Here is a 20,407-nt window from a genome sequence, read left to right as displayed (position 1 = left end):
TCAGCACTACGACAGACAGATACCCAAACTGTGCTAACCAAAGAAAGTGCTTAAGGATCAGTCAAATATAATACCTTTATATGGCTTCAGGCATTATGACTTTATGTATCAGTAACACCACAGCATAAAATGCATTTACCTGTCTTTGTTTCACAAGACAGTCATGCCATGAACATCATAGATTTATGTATGATTTATGAAGGTCTTACGAAATTACACTGATAAAGTGTCACCACATGGCATTACTATATTACTTAACCATTAAACTACCACATGGCGTTTCTGCATACAGTATCACCAAGATGAAAACACTGGAATCAAAGCTAAACCTGAGACCTTTCACACTAACACCTGCACCACACTGCAGCCCGGACAGAGAGCCGGCTGTTAACTGGAGTGAGCACAAGCTCTGCTGTGCCGCTTCAGTCTCACAGGGAGAGGTGCAACCATTGCTCAATGCCATACTTTTTGCATGGGAACCGTAATAGTGGAAGTGAAACTGCAGTGGAAATAGTGTTCACTGAATGTGAGTGATTGAAATACAAAATCAAAATGTTCCCTCATCAGTCATGCCAAGTGCCCTAATTTCATCCACGTGCTGATAATTTAGTATTTTTGTTGTAACCATGGGAACCCTACTGTTTGAAGCATCCATCCACTATGTGTGCAGACCATTCTGTACTGTATTGATGTGAATGGTGACAGCTGAACTGCTCCTATGAGATACTCTTAGTCCCTCATGCAGGTTTGTTAATTCTGAGGATGTGTGCGCACACTGGTTTTGTTGTATCCCACCGGGTGGTGTCACTGCCAGATGTTAATAGTTCATGGTCGTTTATTCAGATGAACAGGGTGACTATCAGTTTGTCTCATTAGTCAAAGGTTGTATTTCATCCCAGCTCATTATTTTCACACATGTCATCAATGCGCTGTTATTGCAAAACTACATCCACCAATAAATAAGAGGAACCTTTCTCAGGTTATATAATGTGTATAATTCAGCCTTTCTCAGGTTGTAGATTTTTGAGAAAGGGTGTGTGGACAGCGATCCGCTGTCTCAGCTGCTGTTACTGAGCTCTCGCCCACTATAGAGAGTCTTTGGATATTGGTGCCACAGAGGGAGACGTCTGCGGTGGGGTGAAGGGCCCTGAGGGTCGCGGGGTCACTCCTCAGAGTACAGCTGAGTGAGGGTCTGCATGGAGTCTCTCCAGTGCTGTTCCCAGCGGGCGGCAAGCTTTTCCTGGGCCACACTGTCCTCCTCCGCCCGGGACAGCTCCTCCTCGTACCGCTGCCTGTAGCGCTGCTCTCAGGAGGACACACACACACAGACACAGGGAGGCGGTGAACGCGGACAGTGAGCTCTGCCTGGGACCTGCAGCCCACTAATCCATTACTTTCACGATCAGCTTCTGAAAAGACACGCTTCAGACCTGCCTCTGAAAACGGCTCTTGCCACTGCAGTTTCCCAAATAAGTAATGTCTTTGTGGAAGTGCCTTTATTTAAAGTACAACCATGTTCAACACACAGAACGCTACGGTAGCAGGGGCTGAAACATTGAGTGTTTACCTGTACCATGTATCATAACTAGATAGGCTGCTGTGGGTCTCGCAGTCTGGGAGAAGCCATTCCAGCTGTGATAGAGTTCAGTGGTGTGAGTAGTCTTGACTCCTAGTTGAAACCCCTGCTCAGATGGTGGGTGCTTTGTGTTTGGGACTTCTCGCGGCATTACCTGGTACATGGTGTCCCGCATCTCCACCGCAATCAGGTGACCCTGGGTGGTTTTGGCCGTGGTGATGGACGCGGTTTCCCTGTGTGGCTGCTCCTGAGTCTCAAAGTAACGAACCCCTGGCCAGGTCCTGTCAGGTGCAGGAAAACAGGAAGAGCCTGCTTGCAGTACAGCAGACTAATATATCCTTCACCGTATACAAACATATGCAGACACCATAATAAAACGTACACCATAATCTGACCTGGTACACAAAAGAGAGACACAAAAGACAGTGAAGGGAGTCAACACTTGTTGGAGAAATTGAGACTGACAATTTAGGTTGACAGACTGACAAATACTGAATTGTAGGAGTATTTGTATATTTTTATTTCAAAAGTTGCTGTGGCCCCCACAGCACAGCATGTTTGCATATTCATGATCAGGTGAGTTTACCTGCTGCTTCTCTGTATCTGAGGGCTCAGTGAGTGATCAGGTGAGTTTACCTGCTGCTTCTCTGTATCTGAGGGCTCAGTGAGTGATCAGGTGAGTTTACCTGCTGCTTCTCTGTATCTGAGGGCTCAGTGAGTGATCAGGTGAGTTTACCTGCTGCTTCTCTGTATCTGAGGGCTCTGTGAGTGATCAGGTGAGTTTACCTGCTGCTTCTCTGTATCTGAGGGCTCAGTGAGTGATCAGGTGAGTTTACCTGCTGCTTCTCTGTATCTGAGGGCTGCTCTGTGAGTGATCAGGTGAGTTTACCTGCTGCTTCTCTGTATCTGAGGGCTCAGTGAGTGATCAGGTGAGTTTACCTGCTGCTTCTCTGTATCTGAGGGCTCAGTGAGTGATCAGGTGAGTTTACCTGCTGCTTCTCTGTATCTGAGGGCTCAGTGAGTGATCAGGTGAGTTTACCTGCTGCTTCTCTGTATCTGAGGGCTCAGTGAGTGATCAGGTGAGTTTACCTGCTGCTTCTCTGTATCTGAGGGCTCAGTGAGTGATCAGGTGAGTTAACCTGCTGTTTCTCTGTATCTGAGGGCTCAGTGAGTGATCAGGTGAGTTTACCTGCTGCTCCTCTGTATCTGAGGGCTCAGTGAGCGATCAGCTGAGTTTACCTGCTGCTTCTCTGTATCTGAGGGCTCAGTGAGCGATCAGGTGAGTTTACCTGCTGCTTCTCTGTATCTGAGGGCTCAGTGAGCGATCAGGTGAGTTTACCTGCTGCTTCTCTGTATCTGAGGGCTGCTCTGTGAGTGATCAGGTGAGTTTACCTGCTGCTTCTCTGTATCTGAGGGCTCAGTGAGCGATCAGGTGAGTTTACCTGCTGTTTCTCTGTATCTGAGGGCTCAGTGAGCGATCAGGTGAGTTTACCTGCTGCTTCTCTGTATCTGAGGGCTGCTCTGTGAGTGATCAGGTGAGTTTACCTGCTGTTTCTCTGTATCTGAGGGCTCAGTGAGTGATCAGGTGAGTTTACCTGCTGCTTCTCTGTATCTGAGGGCTCAGTGAGTGATCAGGTGAGTTTACCTGCTGCTTCTCTGTATCTGAGGGCCGCTCTGTTTCTCCCCCAGTGAAGCTCCAGCCCCTTTCTGCCGGATCAGCGTGGTGAGAGTCTCCTGCTTTGCTTCGGCTTCTGTGGGCCAGAGAGTAACAAAACGTCTGACTGAATTAAACCTGCCCCTTTTTCACTCTGCTCAGAGAACCGGAAGGCTCATCTCCCAGACGTTTCAGCACAATGTGCTGCTGTAAGCTTTGCAAGGCAGCAAATTAGACACGGCTCCATTGTTTTTATTAACACGCCATATCTGTGTATCCACACTATCCAAATTTAAACTGATCTGTACTGTATTGTTCTGTACTGTATTACACTATACACAATACTGTAGACAGTACTACAGTGTATGTATATGGTGCCATTCTGCGCTAATATATCCTAATCTATCCTACACCATGCAATTGTGAGGTATATCATGCACTATGCTATTTTATGCCATCAGTAGCATCAGTGATTCTAGCTCAGGTTTGAGGCAGAGGTGCACAGTAAGCCTGGGGCTGATGGGTACTCACGGCCTGCCTGCACCTCGTCGATGGTGAGCAGGTTGTCCATCTGGAAGAGCATGTTCTCTGTCAATGAGGCGAGCGCAGCGACAAACTCCTCCCCATGTGACCTCACACAAGCCTGGGAGGGGACAGACACTGCTATCAGAACTGCACGGCATTGTGGGTAAGGAAGCTGGCGTGTCAATCAATCTATCTATCTATCGATCTCATTCACCCATCCATCCATCTTTCTGTAAATGCATTCACACAGCCCCTTTGAACTACATGATTGTTAGTGAAGAGGAATGCACAGTTGAAAACAAAACACAATACACTGAAACAGATGTAGACCTTTTTCTGTAGTCCTTAGAAGGTATCTGCTAAGGTCATTTTCCCTTTAATGAGAGTTTCACATAATGGGGGAAAAGCCACAGAAAGCACCCTGCCATGAGGGAAATGTGCAGAGTTTCCCTCGGTCCCCAATGCAACCAAAGCTGGGCTTTAAGAACAAATTTTCATTTACTTTTCATTATGAAGAATAAAGAGGTAAGCTAGTATATACAGGACCGGGATGGTCATGATGTTTTGCAACAATAAGGTCACAAGTTCATTTCTCAGGCGGGACACTGCTGTTGAAACTTTAGGCAAGGTATTTAAGCTGAAAACCTCCAGTATCCAGCTGTGTCAAATCAATAAACTGTTAAAAATAAATTACATGCATCACCCTGGATAAAGGCATCTGTTATACAGTAATTAGTAATAGTATCTATAGAATCGCTCTGTCCAGAGACAGAGCGATGAGATCAGACAAACACATTCGATAAATACATTCGAAAGAGTCATTTCATGACTGAGTCTGGCTGGTAAATTTGTGTTAATCTGGTTATTTTTAAGTTATTTTTACTTCTCAAGCCCAGCTTTTTAGCACACTCCAACTAAAACAGACAGAAGAGAGTAGCTATACTACACCATTCAGCTTGTATTGGGCCTGACCTGCAGTTCAAGCTTGGTCCTCTGGATGGCAGTGGTGAGCTCCCTCTGTCTGCTCTCTTCAGCCACACGCAAGCTCTCCAGCTCCTCCTCATAGGCAGGGTGACCAAGCCGCACACGCAACTGCCCACTGTGCTTATTCTGCAGGTAAATTACACAAAAACAGGCATGATATTGTACTGTGCGTATTCTGCAGGTAAATTGCACAGAAACAGGGTTAATATTGTACTGTGCTTATTCTGCAGGTAAATTACACAGAAACAGGGTTAATATTGTACTGTGCGTATTCTGCAGGTAAATTACACAGAAACAGGGTTAATATTGCACTGTGCTTATTCTGCAGGTAAATTACACAGAAACAGGTATGATATTGGACTTTGCTTATTCTGCAGGTAAATTACACAGAAACAGGGTTAATATTGCACTGTGCTTATTCTGCAGGTAAATTACACAGAAACAGGTATGATATTGGACTTTGCTTATTCTGCAGGTAAATTACACAAAAACAGGTGTAGTACTGCACTCTGTACTGTGCACCTTCTACTGGTAAATAAAGCAGAAACGGATATTATACTGCACTCTGAACCTTCTACAAGTGAATTATACTAAGCAGCTAAACTAGGTGTAATCCTGCTTTTCTGGTAAGTGTTACTGGACTCTGGAACATTCGCTCTGGCTGCCCTCCTGATGGACTGAGCCCATGCCGGAGTGTCCAAGACCAGTCAGGTGACAGGTGACAGGTGACAGGTGACAGATGACAGCTGCCAGGTGACAGGTGACAGGTGACGTCTGTACCTTCCTGTCCTCGCTCTCCTGCTGGACGCGCTCCATGTTCTGGCGGATCTGGCCGGTGTCCTGGCTCAGACGTTCCAGGTGTCTCTCGCCCAGGTGAGAGAGCAGCAGCGTGGGCACCTGGGACAGGCGTTCCTCAGTGCGGATCAGCTGCTGCCTGAAGTCTGTCACAGGGAGGGGGCAGGGGGGAGAGGGGTGAGCTGCTGGCTCTCTGCGTTACCCCGTCACCTCCGAGGGTGTCAGAGCTCACAAACACAGGTACCTACTGCCACGCATGATGCAATACAGTGAAATACTGATAACACTAATGGAACAGATACATTTTTAAAAATATACAGGCATTATTTACCCATATGCATGTATACTGAGCTCTCAGTCACATGACCAAAAGCGTGCACACACACACACAGTTGCTGATCTAGTGGCCTCTAGAGGGATGTAAAGCTGCTTTGTGACAACTTGTGTTGTAAAAAGCGCTATACAAATAAAAATGAATTGAACTGAATAGAGGGATATCTGCCAGATAAAGAAATATTAATGATGCTAGCGAGAATAATAATCGTAATCATAACAACATAAACCTTAAGCCTGAGTGTTTTCCCAGCTGTGTGCTGGCAGTGCTGCGCTAGGCTGGGCCCGGGCAGGCTCAGACAGCACAGGGCCCGGCTGACCTTGCAGGCTGCCGTTGTGGTACTCCTGCGCTTGCTTTTGGTACAGCAGCAGTCTCTTGTTCAGCTCCTCCGCACACTGTTCAAACGTCTCCTGCAGGTGCTGCGGCCGCGCGATTGGCCGACGCTCCTTCTTCTTGTAGAACTCCTGGTCGACACCCACGACAAAACTGTGCAGTCAATAACAAATCTGGTCATAATGATAAGACTATAATCGCAGTTTTCCACATTCTTTGACATACATTATGAAATGCCTCCTAAGCAAACTATTTTCATTGAGTCCATTCATACATTGCAGTGCGAATGACAAAAAAATTAACTGCTGCTACCTCAGCCAATGAGAGCAGAAGATCGTTGGCCTTCCATAGAATGCTGTTGATGGCACCATTGAAAGTCGTGCTGAAAGAAACAGCATATTTCAGAATTTGTATGAAATGCAATGAAGACATGAAAATATGAATCTGACTGACTGACAAACTGAACCTGGAATGCTGGCGTGGAATGTGTGGAACTAACCCCCCCAGAGAATCAGGAAACCAGGAGTCAACCGACCATCACAGTCTCATCACACTCTCCTCTATTTCATACTGTTGATCCCTCCTTCTTAATCTCAGTGTGCTTCATATCATTGGATATCATGTTTGGACTTTTATTACACTGTTCATATTGATCTTTGTCACTGTTTTAAATTTTATTACTTTTTATTATCTCATCAGAACTCCACCCTCCGCATTTCTCAGAAAGCTGTTTTAAAATGCGTAATCATACTGACACCGACACCTGAAGAGCTCACCCGCACTGTGCCTCAGGATCGGCCCCGAACACCTGGAACCTCTTATCAGAGCGAGACGGCCTGGACAGTCTGTGCATGCTGCAACACACCACACCATAAATCAGATTGATCATATATTTATGAATAAGATTAACCACGTATTTATAAATCAGATGAATCACCTATTATAAGTCAAAACATATCTAACATTCTAAATCATTTTTTGGTGTCAGAAACACTTTAAAGTGTTCATGATCTCCACCATATTATTTTATCGCTCAGGTATTTTCTAAAAGGCTCACTGCTTTATTAATTGGAGCATATATGAAATGTCCAACACCGCTCCTCTATGTGAGAGTGTGTGTGTATGTGCCCCCATCCCAGCGACGACCCCTGACCTCTGGGAGCTGACGGACTCGGCAGACCTCCTGCGCTGTCTGTGGAGTGCCGGGGTGCTGGGAGTTCCCCCTGCTCGCTCTCGCCGCCCTGGTGTCCCTGCGGGGGTCAGCCTGGCTGGGAAATGAAACACAGAGGCCTGCGAGTGAGAGCTCCGCTCCTGCAGGCTGCCTGAACCAGCACACAGCACCGCGAGAATGAGGGGGACTGTGTGGGGCAGGCTGCCTGAACCAGCACAGAGCACCGTGAGAATGAGGAGGACTGTGTGGGGCAGGCTGCCTGAACCAGCACAGAGCACCGCGAGAATGAGGGGGACTGTGTGGGGGAAAGCCTTCTGCTCTGCAGGGGAAACACACTTCTGCTCTGTGTCTTCCTGCCGTTGTGTGGCTACAGCTGTAAACATGTTTATTACATTAATTCTGGTTACTTGGATTTATAATTGACCCCAAAATTAACCCCTCATTCTGTGACTGTCATGAAGGATGATCAATGGCCCGGATCGGAATCTGACCCTTACCTGTTACAGGTGCTGGCCGTCGATCAGGTGACTCCACCTGGACCTCCTGACTGGATTTAGGCTTGCTGATTCTGAAGCAAGTACAGGTAAGGAGATTAAAAATCCTGAACTGAAATGAAATGATGGCTGGAGGATTACAGATTGTTCTTTATAGATTATAGATAATAAATAAAGGCCTCTTTGAGTATGATCACAGAGAACTGGCAATCGCTGCTGCTGGTCAGCTGAATCAGGTGTTGCCCTGCCACACAGGGTAGTGTATAAGCCTGTATATAAATATATCAATGAAATAAATGTGTAAAAATGGCAATTTAGTCTCTGCATGAAGTGTCTTGTTGTTGGTGGTTTGTGTCTATCCATCCATTAACCCATATACCTTTTTACTTACCTATTGTATTTTTAAAATATTCTTTATATTTTTGATTTACTTTTTAAAGCCCATGTAAACCCGTACCTGAGCAGCCCCTGCACCACGCTCACGGCGGTGTCCTCGCTGAAGGGCACGCCCATGCGGCTGGGCTGCAGGAGGCTGTCAGAGGCGGGGCTACCGGGCTTGTCCTGCCGGCGGGATTTGGGGCGTGCCGCCACCGCGAAAGCCCCCTGGAGGGGGGAGTCCGGCCCCGCTACAGCCACAGAGGGGACCTGTGTGCCAGAGAGGGGGGGCATCCCCATAGCCTTCACATTTCACTTATTCACACAAGCCAACCTTGTTTAAATCGCCAAGCTTGTTACTCATACAAAACAGTCAGCAACAGGTTCAAGATGATTATCAGGCAAAAGCTAGGTCTCATCCACCGCTATGTGAACCTAACCAGCTGCGAACCTTATGTAAATATTATGAACGCAGAGGATAGGCTGTCATATCGAGGCCTGTGAGGTTTAGCATCCTTATACAGAGTTCTCCGTGCAGAGCAGCCCCTTACCGCACACTCACCAAGGAGCAGTTGAGGTACTGGCACCTCTTCTTCAGCTCCTGCATTAGCGACCGGGTCAGAGCGTTTACGTCATCTGGTGTCACACCCTGCGACGGCAAAGAAAGTTACGCAGCTATGAGGACGGAGTAAAAGCAAACGCGATCAGGAACAGAATTTGCAGATGTAATTTGGTTGTGATCCAGACAAACACAATCTTAGTCGCGATTATGAAATAATCGGCTATTTAGTGTATCTTATTTAAAATCAAGATACCTTCTTCTCAGGACTGGGTTTTGCAAATCCCTCAGTCACGCTCTCCAGCTGCACCACAATGCTGTCGAGATTCCTCTTCTGTGTGTTACTCTTTGCTGCCTGTGGAGGAGAGAAAACTACATGAGATTACATGTGAACCCAACGTTCAGTCAATACATCTTTATGATGAGGTGATTTTTAATGATCTCAGCTTTTGACCCTCCCCCTTGGCTGGGGCCCGACCCATCAAAAGTCTAAACCCGCACCCCCACCCCATCTGACACCTGACAGGAGCATGACAGATGATAAAAAAATGACACTCAGTGAAACAGCAGGGAGTAGATGATCAGGGCTGGTTTTTATGCTGTTCTAATGTGAAGGAACACAAGTCCTAGTCCAACTCTATAGGGCACATCAACGTGGGCAGTCTCACAAATAAACAGCACGACAACAGCAGTCCAGTATGACCCAGAGGTCTACTGAGGGTAAAATCCTGGCACACCTCTGATTTAATTTGGACCTGTGTGTTGGTTAGGACTCTTTGAATCTTCTCCAGGAACTTCAGATCCGCAGTCAAAAACTGGAACCTGTCCTCAAACATGCTGATCACTTCTTTTGCCTAAAGAAAAAAAAAAATCAGAGGGAAAAAGTGCTAAACTGCTGGAGTTACAGAGCATACTCATACATTAGATGTCACAGGGTGCAGTGAATCTGTAGGAGAGTGGATGTATCTGTGAGATTTGCTGCTTACACACAGACAGGTGCTGTTTACCTGCTCCAGGCACCTGGACTCCGTTCCTTCCATGTCGAGCATGATGGCCTCATCTGTGGAGTCGATGCGCTTTGCCATCTTCTCCAGACGCTTCTGACACGCCTCCACCTCCTCGGGGGTGAAGTTTCCCCCTTCCGAAAACAGCCTGAGTGCAGAGAGAGAGGCGCTCAGTGAGGCCCTGAGCTCCAGAGGGAACGAATCGGGACAATGGAGGAGGAAAAGAGGAGCGAAAGGCTGGCAGCAAACCTAAATCTAAAAATTTCACCCTGTCACAGTATGAAAAAAATTCTGTGTTAGAGATATTAGTTTTGAGTTCAATCAATATATCCTAAATACAGTATATAAACGATTGCTATTTTGGTACATTGCAATATATTTCTGATTTGCATTAATATATTTTAATTGCACTTGCGATATATTCTCGCAATTCTTATTTCTCAGTATGTTACAATATATTTCATTTCCATCTGGGTACCAACAGATATCGATTAGCGCTTAGCTTGACACTCTGAAACACTGCAGTCTTGGCTGATTTCATGCAGACATAATGGTAAATGAATAGAGAACATAAAGAGAAATAAAGAGAAGAGACGAGGAGGGAAGGAAAAGGGGGAGAGAGGAAGAGGGGGCGCACAGGAGGGACTTGATGAACTGGGCGTTGGCCTCCCTTAAGCCCCCCAGCCTGGACTCCATCTCCTGCCTGAAGCCTCTCTGTGATTTCTGGACCACGGCCATGTGCTTCTCCAGGTGGGACTGCAGTGAGCCGCACAGATTGGCCAGCCTGTGGAGAGAGAGACGCGGGGGGGCGGGGTTAAGAGCGACTGCACGTCACTCGTTCAATCAAACCGTGTCACCGCGAACACTGAAGTCCCACACGAGGGACACCCAATGACCCTGTCGTTCACGCACTCACACGTCAGACTTTTTGGCCGAGGTGAAGACGTCCTCCATGCTGTGTATGTGGGTGCGGAATTCCTCGCTCAGCCGCTGCTGCTGGAGCTGCAGGTCCTGGACTCGGGTTCGAAGCTCATTCAGGGCCTGCTGGACGCCCTCACAGTGTCTGTCCACCCGGTCGCGGTGCAACACCAGCTCCCCTGGGTGAGACACACAAACGCACATTCAAATGCACACTCACACAGCGCAGTGTTCATTACCTCCACCGCCACCAGGGGGAGCAGTTCTCATAGGATCGTCCTCGTGGGCCAAGTGAAATGACCTTAGCAAGGGTGTCAAACTTTGAATTTAGACCACCAGACCACTGCATTGTGCTAGAACTGGAACAGTTTGCTTTTCCTAATCACACAGAGTTTACTGGTCTACACTCAAGGTCTAAACCCCTGTGAAGGCTGCCCCCTTCTGTCCTGTTAGTTCTGTTACTTTTCTCATTAGTTTGTCTGCCTACGAATGGGCTGACTTGAAGATGAACAAATAGAGCTGGATGAGATTTGGCAAAACGATTGGCAGCAGGAAGAGGTCGAACTGACTGGATTTTTGGTCCAATAACACAAGTCTTCAGGGTAGTGCAGGTACACACCCAACCTTCGCTACACGGTTTGGTCTGTGTGCTGACTCACCCGCGCGGACATCGTGAACGTCCACCTCGATCCTCCTGGCACGGGACTGCTGTAGCTGCAGCCGAAGATCCAGCCCACATTTCAGCTCCTCCTTCTTGGCCTCCACGACGCCCGTGCCGTTGGTCAGTGCCGTCTGATACCAGTCCTCTAAGTGACTGAAGAATGCCACCCGCACTCTGCAGGACAGGAGAATAAACACAGCGATGGTCTGAAAACTGACATGTGCTCGGCCCGTCCAAATAAACTCCCTCCCGGAGTTCCGTAAACATACAGCTGTGCAAACAGATAGCACTGTGTGTAACATGTAAGCTAATTAAGTCATTCTGGATAAACAGAGGAAGAACAAGAAGAAGAAGAAGATGAAGAAGAGGAGCATATTCTTTCAAGAACAGAGAATAGTATTACTGACCAGCAATAATTGCACATGCTGCATCCCTTTCTACACTTACGAGACATCTATAATGCTCTAATTGAAATATTCTCCAACTTCCATCACCTGCTGCTTGAAGGCTAATGTCACATATTGTGAATAGAAAATGTTAAAATAGTTTTCCTTAGAATTATCCCTGATACATGAATAATGTGCAGAATTACAAACGCCTCTGACTGAACTGGGATTTTATTCAACATTTTAACAAAAGGAAGGTGACAAAGACGACATCGACCACACCAGCTGCTGCTGCTAGTGATGCTGTTTCGGTTGCTTTAGTGGAGTAGCAGTGCTGATCATAAGCACTCACTCTCTCTGAAGTTCAGCCAGGAGACTTTTCGGGAACACCACCAGCTCCACCACTGACACGGCGGGTCCCTGCTCCCCATCCTCTGCCCACTGCTCCCCAAAACTCAGCGCGCTGTACACGTTCCCCCCGGAGGTCGTGAACGTCTCACTTTCCTGGGAATCGGAAGTCTCTTGATGGGAGCCATCATTGCCCTGAAGTACATAAAGCAAAGGGGATTAGAATCAACTGTACTCACACAGTATTGTACTACACCCACTGGTTTAGTCACGCCTACCTCGGTGAGGAACAGATCAGCAGACAAGTCTGACAGGTCTTCAGCTCTGCGAGTCTGTCGGTTCTGCTTCTCTCTAACCCTCCCGCTGGAATCTACAATGTATCACAACACATCACAGCCACCCAATATCTTCAGTTTCTCATGCAAAAACTCACCCAAGAGACAGGGCTCGGAAACATTTAAGTGATAAAATTTACACATATGAAGGTTACCCAGGGAGAAATACTGCACTTTTTTCACAGCCAAAATGCACTGAGGAAAACTAGAACGGCCATAGGAGGAGCTGAAAGACCGGTGACACACACGTTGCTGTTCCAAACAATCCTCTTGCCATCGTTTCCCTGGGGGATTCTTTTAAACATGGGACATTGCTTTCTGGGTAATGCTTGTGTAACAAATTCAGTAAGGCTCACCAAAGTTAAGGAACGGGCAAAGTCTGCGGAGTTCTTGAGCATCCTGTAGAAGACAATCAGACACACAAACATACACACACACACACACAAATATAGATGTAATGACGTACTGTTTCACATAATTAACTTTGCTCAAGTGACAGATGAAGTCAGACAAAACAATTTGAAATACACTGATTTTGGAAAGCACCAGAATCTGTACCTGACTGTATATCTCCTTGACTTTGAAGAAGCGACTGACGGCCGTGCTGTAAGCCTGTATCTCCTTCAGGACCATGGCAGGGTAACCCTCCACTACATTCACCTCATCTTTGTGGAGGTTAATATACCTGTGGGGGATTGGAACATATGTACACCTGGCTCAGGTAATTTGATATAGGTAAAAAAACTCTAAACACAACTCAAGAACACTGCAATTTTACAAATCTCACACAGATTTAAAAAAGTGATAAAACTTTTGACATTTACTAAACATTGTGAATATAATTTGTAGCAAAACTGTAGCATGTTGGAGGTACTGAACAGGAAAAACACTTGTGCCTGCACCTCACCTTATCAACCCACAAAGATAAATAAGAGCAATATGCTGAATTCAAATCAGAAAGAAGACTTAAAACTAATCCTGATTTTTTGATCTGAAAATAGATTAGCTGTAATAACTGCTGCATTGATCTCAGGTTGCTTTAGCAGGTTTACCCAGCCTTGATTTCCTCCAGGAAGCGGAGAGTCTTGTCCAGAGAGATTCGGAGGGCTTCCTCTGAGCTCTCCTGCCTCAGTCTGTCTAGCATGATGTCCAACTCCGCCTCTTTCCTCTGGGGAGAGAGAGGAAAAGGGAACTCAACCCTGGGGGTGCCCTGGGGCTGTGTCTCTATGGACTGTCCAGCCAGGTGTGGACAGAGCTCACCTAGTTGTTCTGGTGATGGCATGATTGTTATCATGGGCATGGCAGAGGTGCAGACCTTGCCTAACTGTGTGGGTTATGGGCATGACAATTGCTTGGAGCTTGTCTGATTGTGTGGGTTTCAGTCATGACAGAGAGGCAGAGCTTGCCTTGTTGTGTATGTAATGGGAATGGCAGAGGGGTGGAGCTTCCCTAGTTGTGTCAGGTTTAGGGGCGTGACAGAGGCGGAGCTAGCCTTGTTGTGTGGGTTATGAGAGGCGGAGCTTGCCTGGTTTTCCTGCTCGTGGGTGTGGCGCACCTCCTCCAGCTGGGCCTGCAGCTGCTGTTCCCTCCTCTGCAGCCCCGCGCCGTGCACCTCCCACAGGTGCCCCGCCCCCCGGGCAAACCTCAGCAGCGCTTTGCTGAGCGCACCGGCCTGCCTGGCCAAAGCCTCAAACGCCCTCTGCACAGACACACAGAGACAGGGACAAATGTCATGTCAGTGACGCTTCATCATGTGACACCAAGACATAAGCTTTTATAAAATATTTGCAAGGTAAATTGCATAAAAATAAATCCTTGCAAGGCGCATTGCCTTCTAATTCTTATGAGTCTGCTGAAATTCAAGGGTGACTGGGCAGATTGTTATAACTTGAACACTAGATAAGAATCTATCTTGCAACTGACTCCCCCAATTGTAGGTACCAGTCAAAGACCTGTCACCCCATGGCGAGGGTCTGCTCCCTGTCACCTGGCTCCTAGGTTGTCTAATGACCTTTCCTCCTCTTTTAGACCTGCAGGGTCTCTCTGGCCTAGCTCCTCTTCAGGCTCTTCCTGGATTCCTCTAACCTGAACTGATCTTGAAAGTATATTTGGACTGAGATTGCACCAGTGAATGGGCAGTGAAAATGACATATAAACTCATCATTGATTGGTTTGGCTTCGCTCCACGGTATGACAGGTAAAGCTTGATAAAAGAAGTGACTCTCAGTTATTCCTCTCATGTAATTTGTTTTCCATTTATTACTTGTATGTAGTGCTTCATACTACATTCTTTGTTTGAATTCAATTATTATCTGACAATCACCCTGGATATGAGCATCTACCATGTAAATAAATAATACTAAAAACAGCGACAACTGTAAAAGTCTCAATGTGGGAAACTGAATTTAAAACTGAGCCAACTCAAAAATACAACTTCTAAAAACATCCAAACTACATTTTTATCCCTCCAGATCTTACATCCATGGCTTCTAGCTGTTCATCTGATTGGCTCTGGCATTGTCCAATCAGAGGCAGGAGCTCGTTACTGACAACGTTCTGGATCTCGTCAGCGGGAATCCCATACGCAGCCACTTCATCCTGCACACAATCAAACACCAAAACAGTCAAATGTCACAAGGCAATCGTGGTTCCTGTAATGCACGCATTTCACAACTGGAGAAAAAACAGAGACAACAGGAAACACGTAGGAGAAACGTTACGCTTGCGTACCTTAAACCTTTCGACCTCCGCTAAACACTCCTGCCAGGTTTCTTCATAGTGCAGGCGCAGTTTGGTGATAGAGCCAACATGCAGAGAATCTGGAGGAACAAGAGGCAGCACACAGTCTGCGTCTCAAATGCAGGAAAACGAGGCCACATTGAGGCCCCACTCACAGGAGAAATACAAATTACAAACGTACATATACCAGTCAACAACACGGTGACATGATCATCAAACTGAAAAACAGTGACCATATGTAAGCATACAACCACACTTGTTCAGCACACTCATAATGCCTTAAATTTTAGAGCAACATACATACAGCACATCATACACACTGAGTCTAATAATACTGCATAGGAGCAACATTCACTTATATCAGTATTCATACTGTGCCAGACAGCAATCAGTAAATCCCCAAGAGAAATATTACCTTGAATCACACATCCATACACATAATGTCCAACAATGATCTGTACGATCTTGATGAGCTTGACAAAGAGGGGTAACCAGAAAAGACAGGAGGTATGGGCCCAGACTAGGGGTACAGGTTAGGATCAGAAAGAGGGGCGAAGGGGGAGAGCAGGTGTGATGGGCTCACCTATCTGGTCATTGACAGCACAGAGGGTGGAGTACCACTCAGCAGCCTGGGCCTTTGAGCACTTCGGAGGGGTGATGCAACTACGCGCAAGCAAAGCACCAAAACCCAAATTGCACAATCTACAGTTGCATACAGTGACTCATAATAAAATTCATGCAATGCAACAAAAGTAAGCACACGAGGTCAGATTAGAGCTCCACAGTGTATCTATGAATGGTGTAATTTAGTGTTTCCCTACATACTTGGTAGATGCTCTTCTCAGAGAATTACTGAGGGAATTATGATCATGGCAAGATACATTCAATGTACATAACAGGAGCAGCACAAAACAAGGACACAGATACAGAGCACCGGAAAGACTGTAAACTGACCCTTCTTAGTAAGTACATCAAATTTTTCAACTGCATATTAGCTCCATTTCACAACTTTCATTTCACTGACTGCACCGAAAACGGGTTTGGTTTTCCCTGAGCGTTCTAGCCCCTATGCCTATTTGCAGGCGGGTGATATAAATTTAACCCTGATAACAGATGTTCTTTTGTGCGTTCTGCGGTCGCATGTGGACTCTGACCTGAGTGACCGCAGTGCCTGGCTCCGCCTCTCACTCAGTGACTCCTGCCCGGCCCTCATGGCGTCCAGCGTGGCCTGCACCCCCTCGGGGCTCCGAATCGGGGGGCTGCTCATAAACTCCCTGAAGGCAGAATTCACAGCACAGACTGCTAAATAGGCAGCACATAGCCTGTGGCACTGTGTGATTCTGAGTAGTGCTGCCAGACATGATGTATATACAGAGTGGATAAACATGGATCTTTCACTGTGTGCTACACAGTCTGCATACACAACTAACATGTTTCGGAAGCTGAAAGCTGCCCAGTACATTCCACACAATGATATCAAATTTCTGCATGTTAAAAACAGAAAAGAACGCGAATATTTGGCAGTTGAAAGAACATGGTGCATCTCAACACGGTGCGCTTGAATGACTTACTACTACGATTACAACAAACTCCAAATAAGCTGGGGTATTTTAATAAGTGGAATTCATTTTCACGGTAGATTAAAGGATAATGATTTAATATTTAAAAGATCTCTTCCAGGTCTAGGGTTAATTCTCAAGGATCGTCTGTGCCTCCTGCAGAGAAGTCTGAGGAAAACCAACATGGCCGACATACTTGAACCGGTTGACCGATGCATGGACTCGGATGGCCTTCCAGTCCTGCAGCTTGTCCTCCCAGTGATGCCTGTGAGATAGCGCCCCCTGCAGGTCCTTCTCCATCAAGTTCAGGAAAAGTCTGGCCAAGGCACGGCGGTTGGCCAGCATTGCCTGGTTTATCATCTGAGGAGAAGAGAAAAACCACTGATCTCAGTTGATCACTACCAAACTTTGGCTATGTGAGTCCACATGCTACTAGATACCCATTCATTGTGTGTTTTTGATGTATCTCTTATCCTCATTGTTATCATTACATATAATGAAATAAAGTAATACCTGATAACACCCCAACCAAAAATGGTGAAAAGCCAAACAATAACTTGCTCCTCACTGGCCATGATGATGCTCATACACAGTATGGCTTACAGTGGCTACAGTTTCGCTAACCAGCCAAAGCATCTCTAACCACTCTAGCAGTGCAAATGATTTCCCCCCAGCAAAGGAGAGTCGTACCATGGCTTCACTGTGGATCAGCCTATGCACGTCTGCAATCGCGATGAAGGCAATTTTCTCCAGTGTTCCTGTGTATTTTTTCAGCATTGCTGCAATCTGCAACAACAAAGAAATATTTCACACATTCTTTCACACATGATTTCCCTTCATCAGCTGAACCCAGTAAACCTTCACGCTCTTGTTTCTGCATTGCTCCCCCACCCTGGCTGTCCTCTCGGCCTCGCGCTGGGCCAGCGTTTCGTCCAGCTCCCGGATCCACTTCCTCCTCTCCTCAGACTCCTGCTTCACTGATTCCCACAGCTCATGCAGACCCTGTGGAAGAGCGGGCCCTGCTTCATTCAGCACAGATACACTCATCTTCAGTTCATCTGGACAGCGCGTCGCATTCACTAAACCCGCTGCATCGCAGAGATCAGTGAACCTGCGCAGAAGCTGTGCAAAATCTGCGCAGAATCTGTGCGGCAACACGCCCTTCAACAAGATCAGTGAATGAAATATACGCCGTGTGTTACCATGGTAATGTTCAATGATGCTGATGCAGGTGATTACATCAGGTTTTTGGTGTATCTAGCAGACAGCCTCATCCAGGGTTAGCATGCACAGCTGATGAATAACATAGCACACATCTCTCACACAGGTCAGTATTTTCTGAAGCAATTCAATTTGAGTATCTTAAGTGCACATCCACATCACCCCACCCGTGACTAAAAACCTCACGCTTTTTGTTATGATGATGGTAATGCTCAGGCAGATATTTGGTGAATCCCAGCTGATGCAGGGTACAGGAGCACCCCTCACCTGAAGGGTGAACGTCTCCAGATCGGAGACATTGTCCAATCTCTGCAGTAGCCTCTCTGCGTTCTCATAGGATGTTGACAGTTTAGACAGGAAGTCTTCTCCCTTCTCTGTCAGGAATGACTCATACTCCTGCCAGAAAAAAAGGACATGAACTAAGAATATTCACCAGCTCAGAGAAGAATCACTTTAAATGTTTGCAACTTCCCTGTTGCTTGTACATACAGTGAAATACGTTTTGTACCATTTCCCTATATTTTATGCATACTAGGGATGAAACCAAATAATTGATTTGAATGTTCAACCATCAACCATTAATCATTGATAAATTGATTGGATCGGCATTCAGAAGTTTAATTTACAAAAATGCCAAAAAAAACCTGTCAATTTTCTCATCAATATTCATGAAGGAGACCGTAGAGACCCTACATTAAATAACAGATAATGCATAGACAGTCACCATTAATTTTCCAGAAAATGGATTCTAATCAGCTGCCAATGAATCCGTCTTTAAACTGGCATATTTTTGAGTTCAGCAACACAATCAAAAACAGGTTTGGGATGCCTGTCAATTAATGTTAGGTTGTCTCATCTACCTCTCCTGTCAGTAAACCACGAACCACCACTGTAGTGTGTGCGTGTCACTGCACCCCACCATGATGTGCATACCGCACTGAGCATGACAAGCTCCTGGTGCAGCTGTGCCACTGCCTCTGTGTGACTCCTCTCTTTCTTCTCCATCATGCGCTCAATGATGTCAGAGCCCAACTTCTCTGCCACTGTGGAGAAAGTTGAAAAACTTTCACTTTTAGCTAATTCTACTAATCTTTTTTTCATAAACCTATTAAACACTTACAACCCGTAGTCTTTGCAAAAGCAATCACTTTTTCATATGCAACAATGAACACGCAGAGTTTGGATTTTTTTTAGGGAATTCACGCACTGATGGTGTCTGGCAGTCCTCTGACCTCCTCCTCCACGCTCTGCTCCTCGCTCTCCTGAACGGGCCTCGCGCCGGAGGACAGCTGATCCCTGCGGTGACACACACACACACACACACACACACACACAGGCCCGCGCACATGAATGAAGCGCTGCGTCCCGGTTGCGTGACATTATTACAGCTGCAAAGGAAGAAGAATCCCAACACTGAACTGGGACAGATCGTGTGTGCCATCTGTACCTAACGGCCATGTCTGCCAAAGGGTGACTGGCCCCGGTCCTGTTCCCCAACGGGAGGACGGTGTCCGCGTCCCGGGTCGCCGGGGCGTCGCTGTGCAGGGACCCTTCATGCGCGACACGTCTCCTCCGACTGTCACGCAATGTTCTGGACAGCTGAACCTGGCAGAAATCATAGCAGCCATCATTTGGCAGTATAAGTCGTTCTGGATAAGAGTGTTTGAAAAAAATGTTATTATTGTTGTTGGCTTTTCTTATAGTTAATGGATACAAACACATACACACACGCTGCTAGTCATGGGTGATGTCATTTACAATTACCTAGGTAGCTAACAGATAGTAATATTAGAAAGTGTTTAAACTAATCAATTACTTTCAGAGCTGAGTGTTTATACATTGGTAGCTACACACCATACCTGGGCATCAAACATCTGTCTGTAAACTTTTCCGCTGGGAATGATTCGAGTTTCAGCCATCATTATCAGCGACGAACACACAGCTCGCTGGGGGAGGTGGCTTACTGAATCACTGGGGAAGCGAAGGTAGCTATCTTAGATACAGATAAAAGGTCAATATTATGTATTCTGTAAACTAACTCCTTTGTGATATTACGCCCAAAAGAAGTGCTGTTAGGCGTAAAAGTATGGCATTTAGCTAGGCAAGCTAGTTTGCCAACCGAAGTCGGATCTTTATGCGATAACTTTAGCTTGGTGCCTAACCTTCTAGCTAGCAGTAGCACTGTAGCAATATTTCCACATGCCAGATGCCTACCGATCTTAGCTAATACGTAAATTGCACGTGTCATTTGCAATGCAAGCACCAAAACATTCGCGGCTCAACAAAACAAACGATCATTTATGTTTTCTCTCTGTCCATTTACCTTCAAGTGTCCAAGGACAAGTTTTGTGGAAAAGCCCTTCCCAACTGCTATCACAGCGTCATGTTGCCATGACAACATGTAGTGATGCCAGAGGACAGACACATTTTATGTCA

The 20,407-nt window shown here is 46.3% G+C and overlaps 1 protein-coding gene across 1 annotated transcript; it reads right to left on the bottom strand.

Annotated features, from left to right (window-relative positions):
* Positions 1–1,143: 1,143 nt before the first annotated feature.
* On the bottom strand, positions 1,144–19,890 carry ccdc180 (coiled-coil domain containing 180). Its single transcript, XM_036542165.1, has 36 exons — positions 19,831–19,890; positions 19,179–19,233; positions 18,905–19,014; positions 18,239–18,367; positions 17,642–17,752; positions 17,441–17,536; positions 16,947–17,110; positions 16,346–16,465; positions 15,775–15,854; positions 15,183–15,271; positions 14,931–15,050; positions 13,978–14,151; positions 13,505–13,620; positions 13,011–13,137; positions 12,809–12,851; positions 12,396–12,487; positions 12,122–12,312; positions 11,382–11,557; positions 10,721–10,901; positions 10,442–10,588; positions 9,808–9,952; positions 9,538–9,654; positions 9,057–9,155; positions 8,804–8,890; positions 8,324–8,511; positions 7,870–7,940; positions 7,355–7,469; positions 6,984–7,055; positions 6,514–6,583; positions 6,188–6,332; positions 5,520–5,680; positions 4,728–4,865; positions 3,762–3,873; positions 3,222–3,327; positions 1,731–1,857; positions 1,144–1,300 (listed from the first exon to the last, which is right to left on the bottom strand). The coding sequence occupies exons 1-36, from the start codon at positions 19,888–19,890 to the stop codon at positions 1,163–1,165; spliced, it is 4,272 nt and encodes a 1,423-aa protein (XP_036398058.1). The 3' UTR covers positions 1,144–1,162.
* Positions 19,891–20,407: the final 517 nt, after the last annotated feature.

This window comes from Megalops cyprinoides, chromosome 12, assembly GCF_013368585.1.
Source record: "Megalops cyprinoides isolate fMegCyp1 chromosome 12, fMegCyp1.pri, whole genome shotgun sequence".
NCBI classification, from domain to species: domain Eukaryota; kingdom Metazoa; phylum Chordata; class Actinopteri; order Elopiformes; family Megalopidae; genus Megalops; species Megalops cyprinoides.
This window is presented reverse-complemented; position numbering and strand designations above follow the sequence as displayed.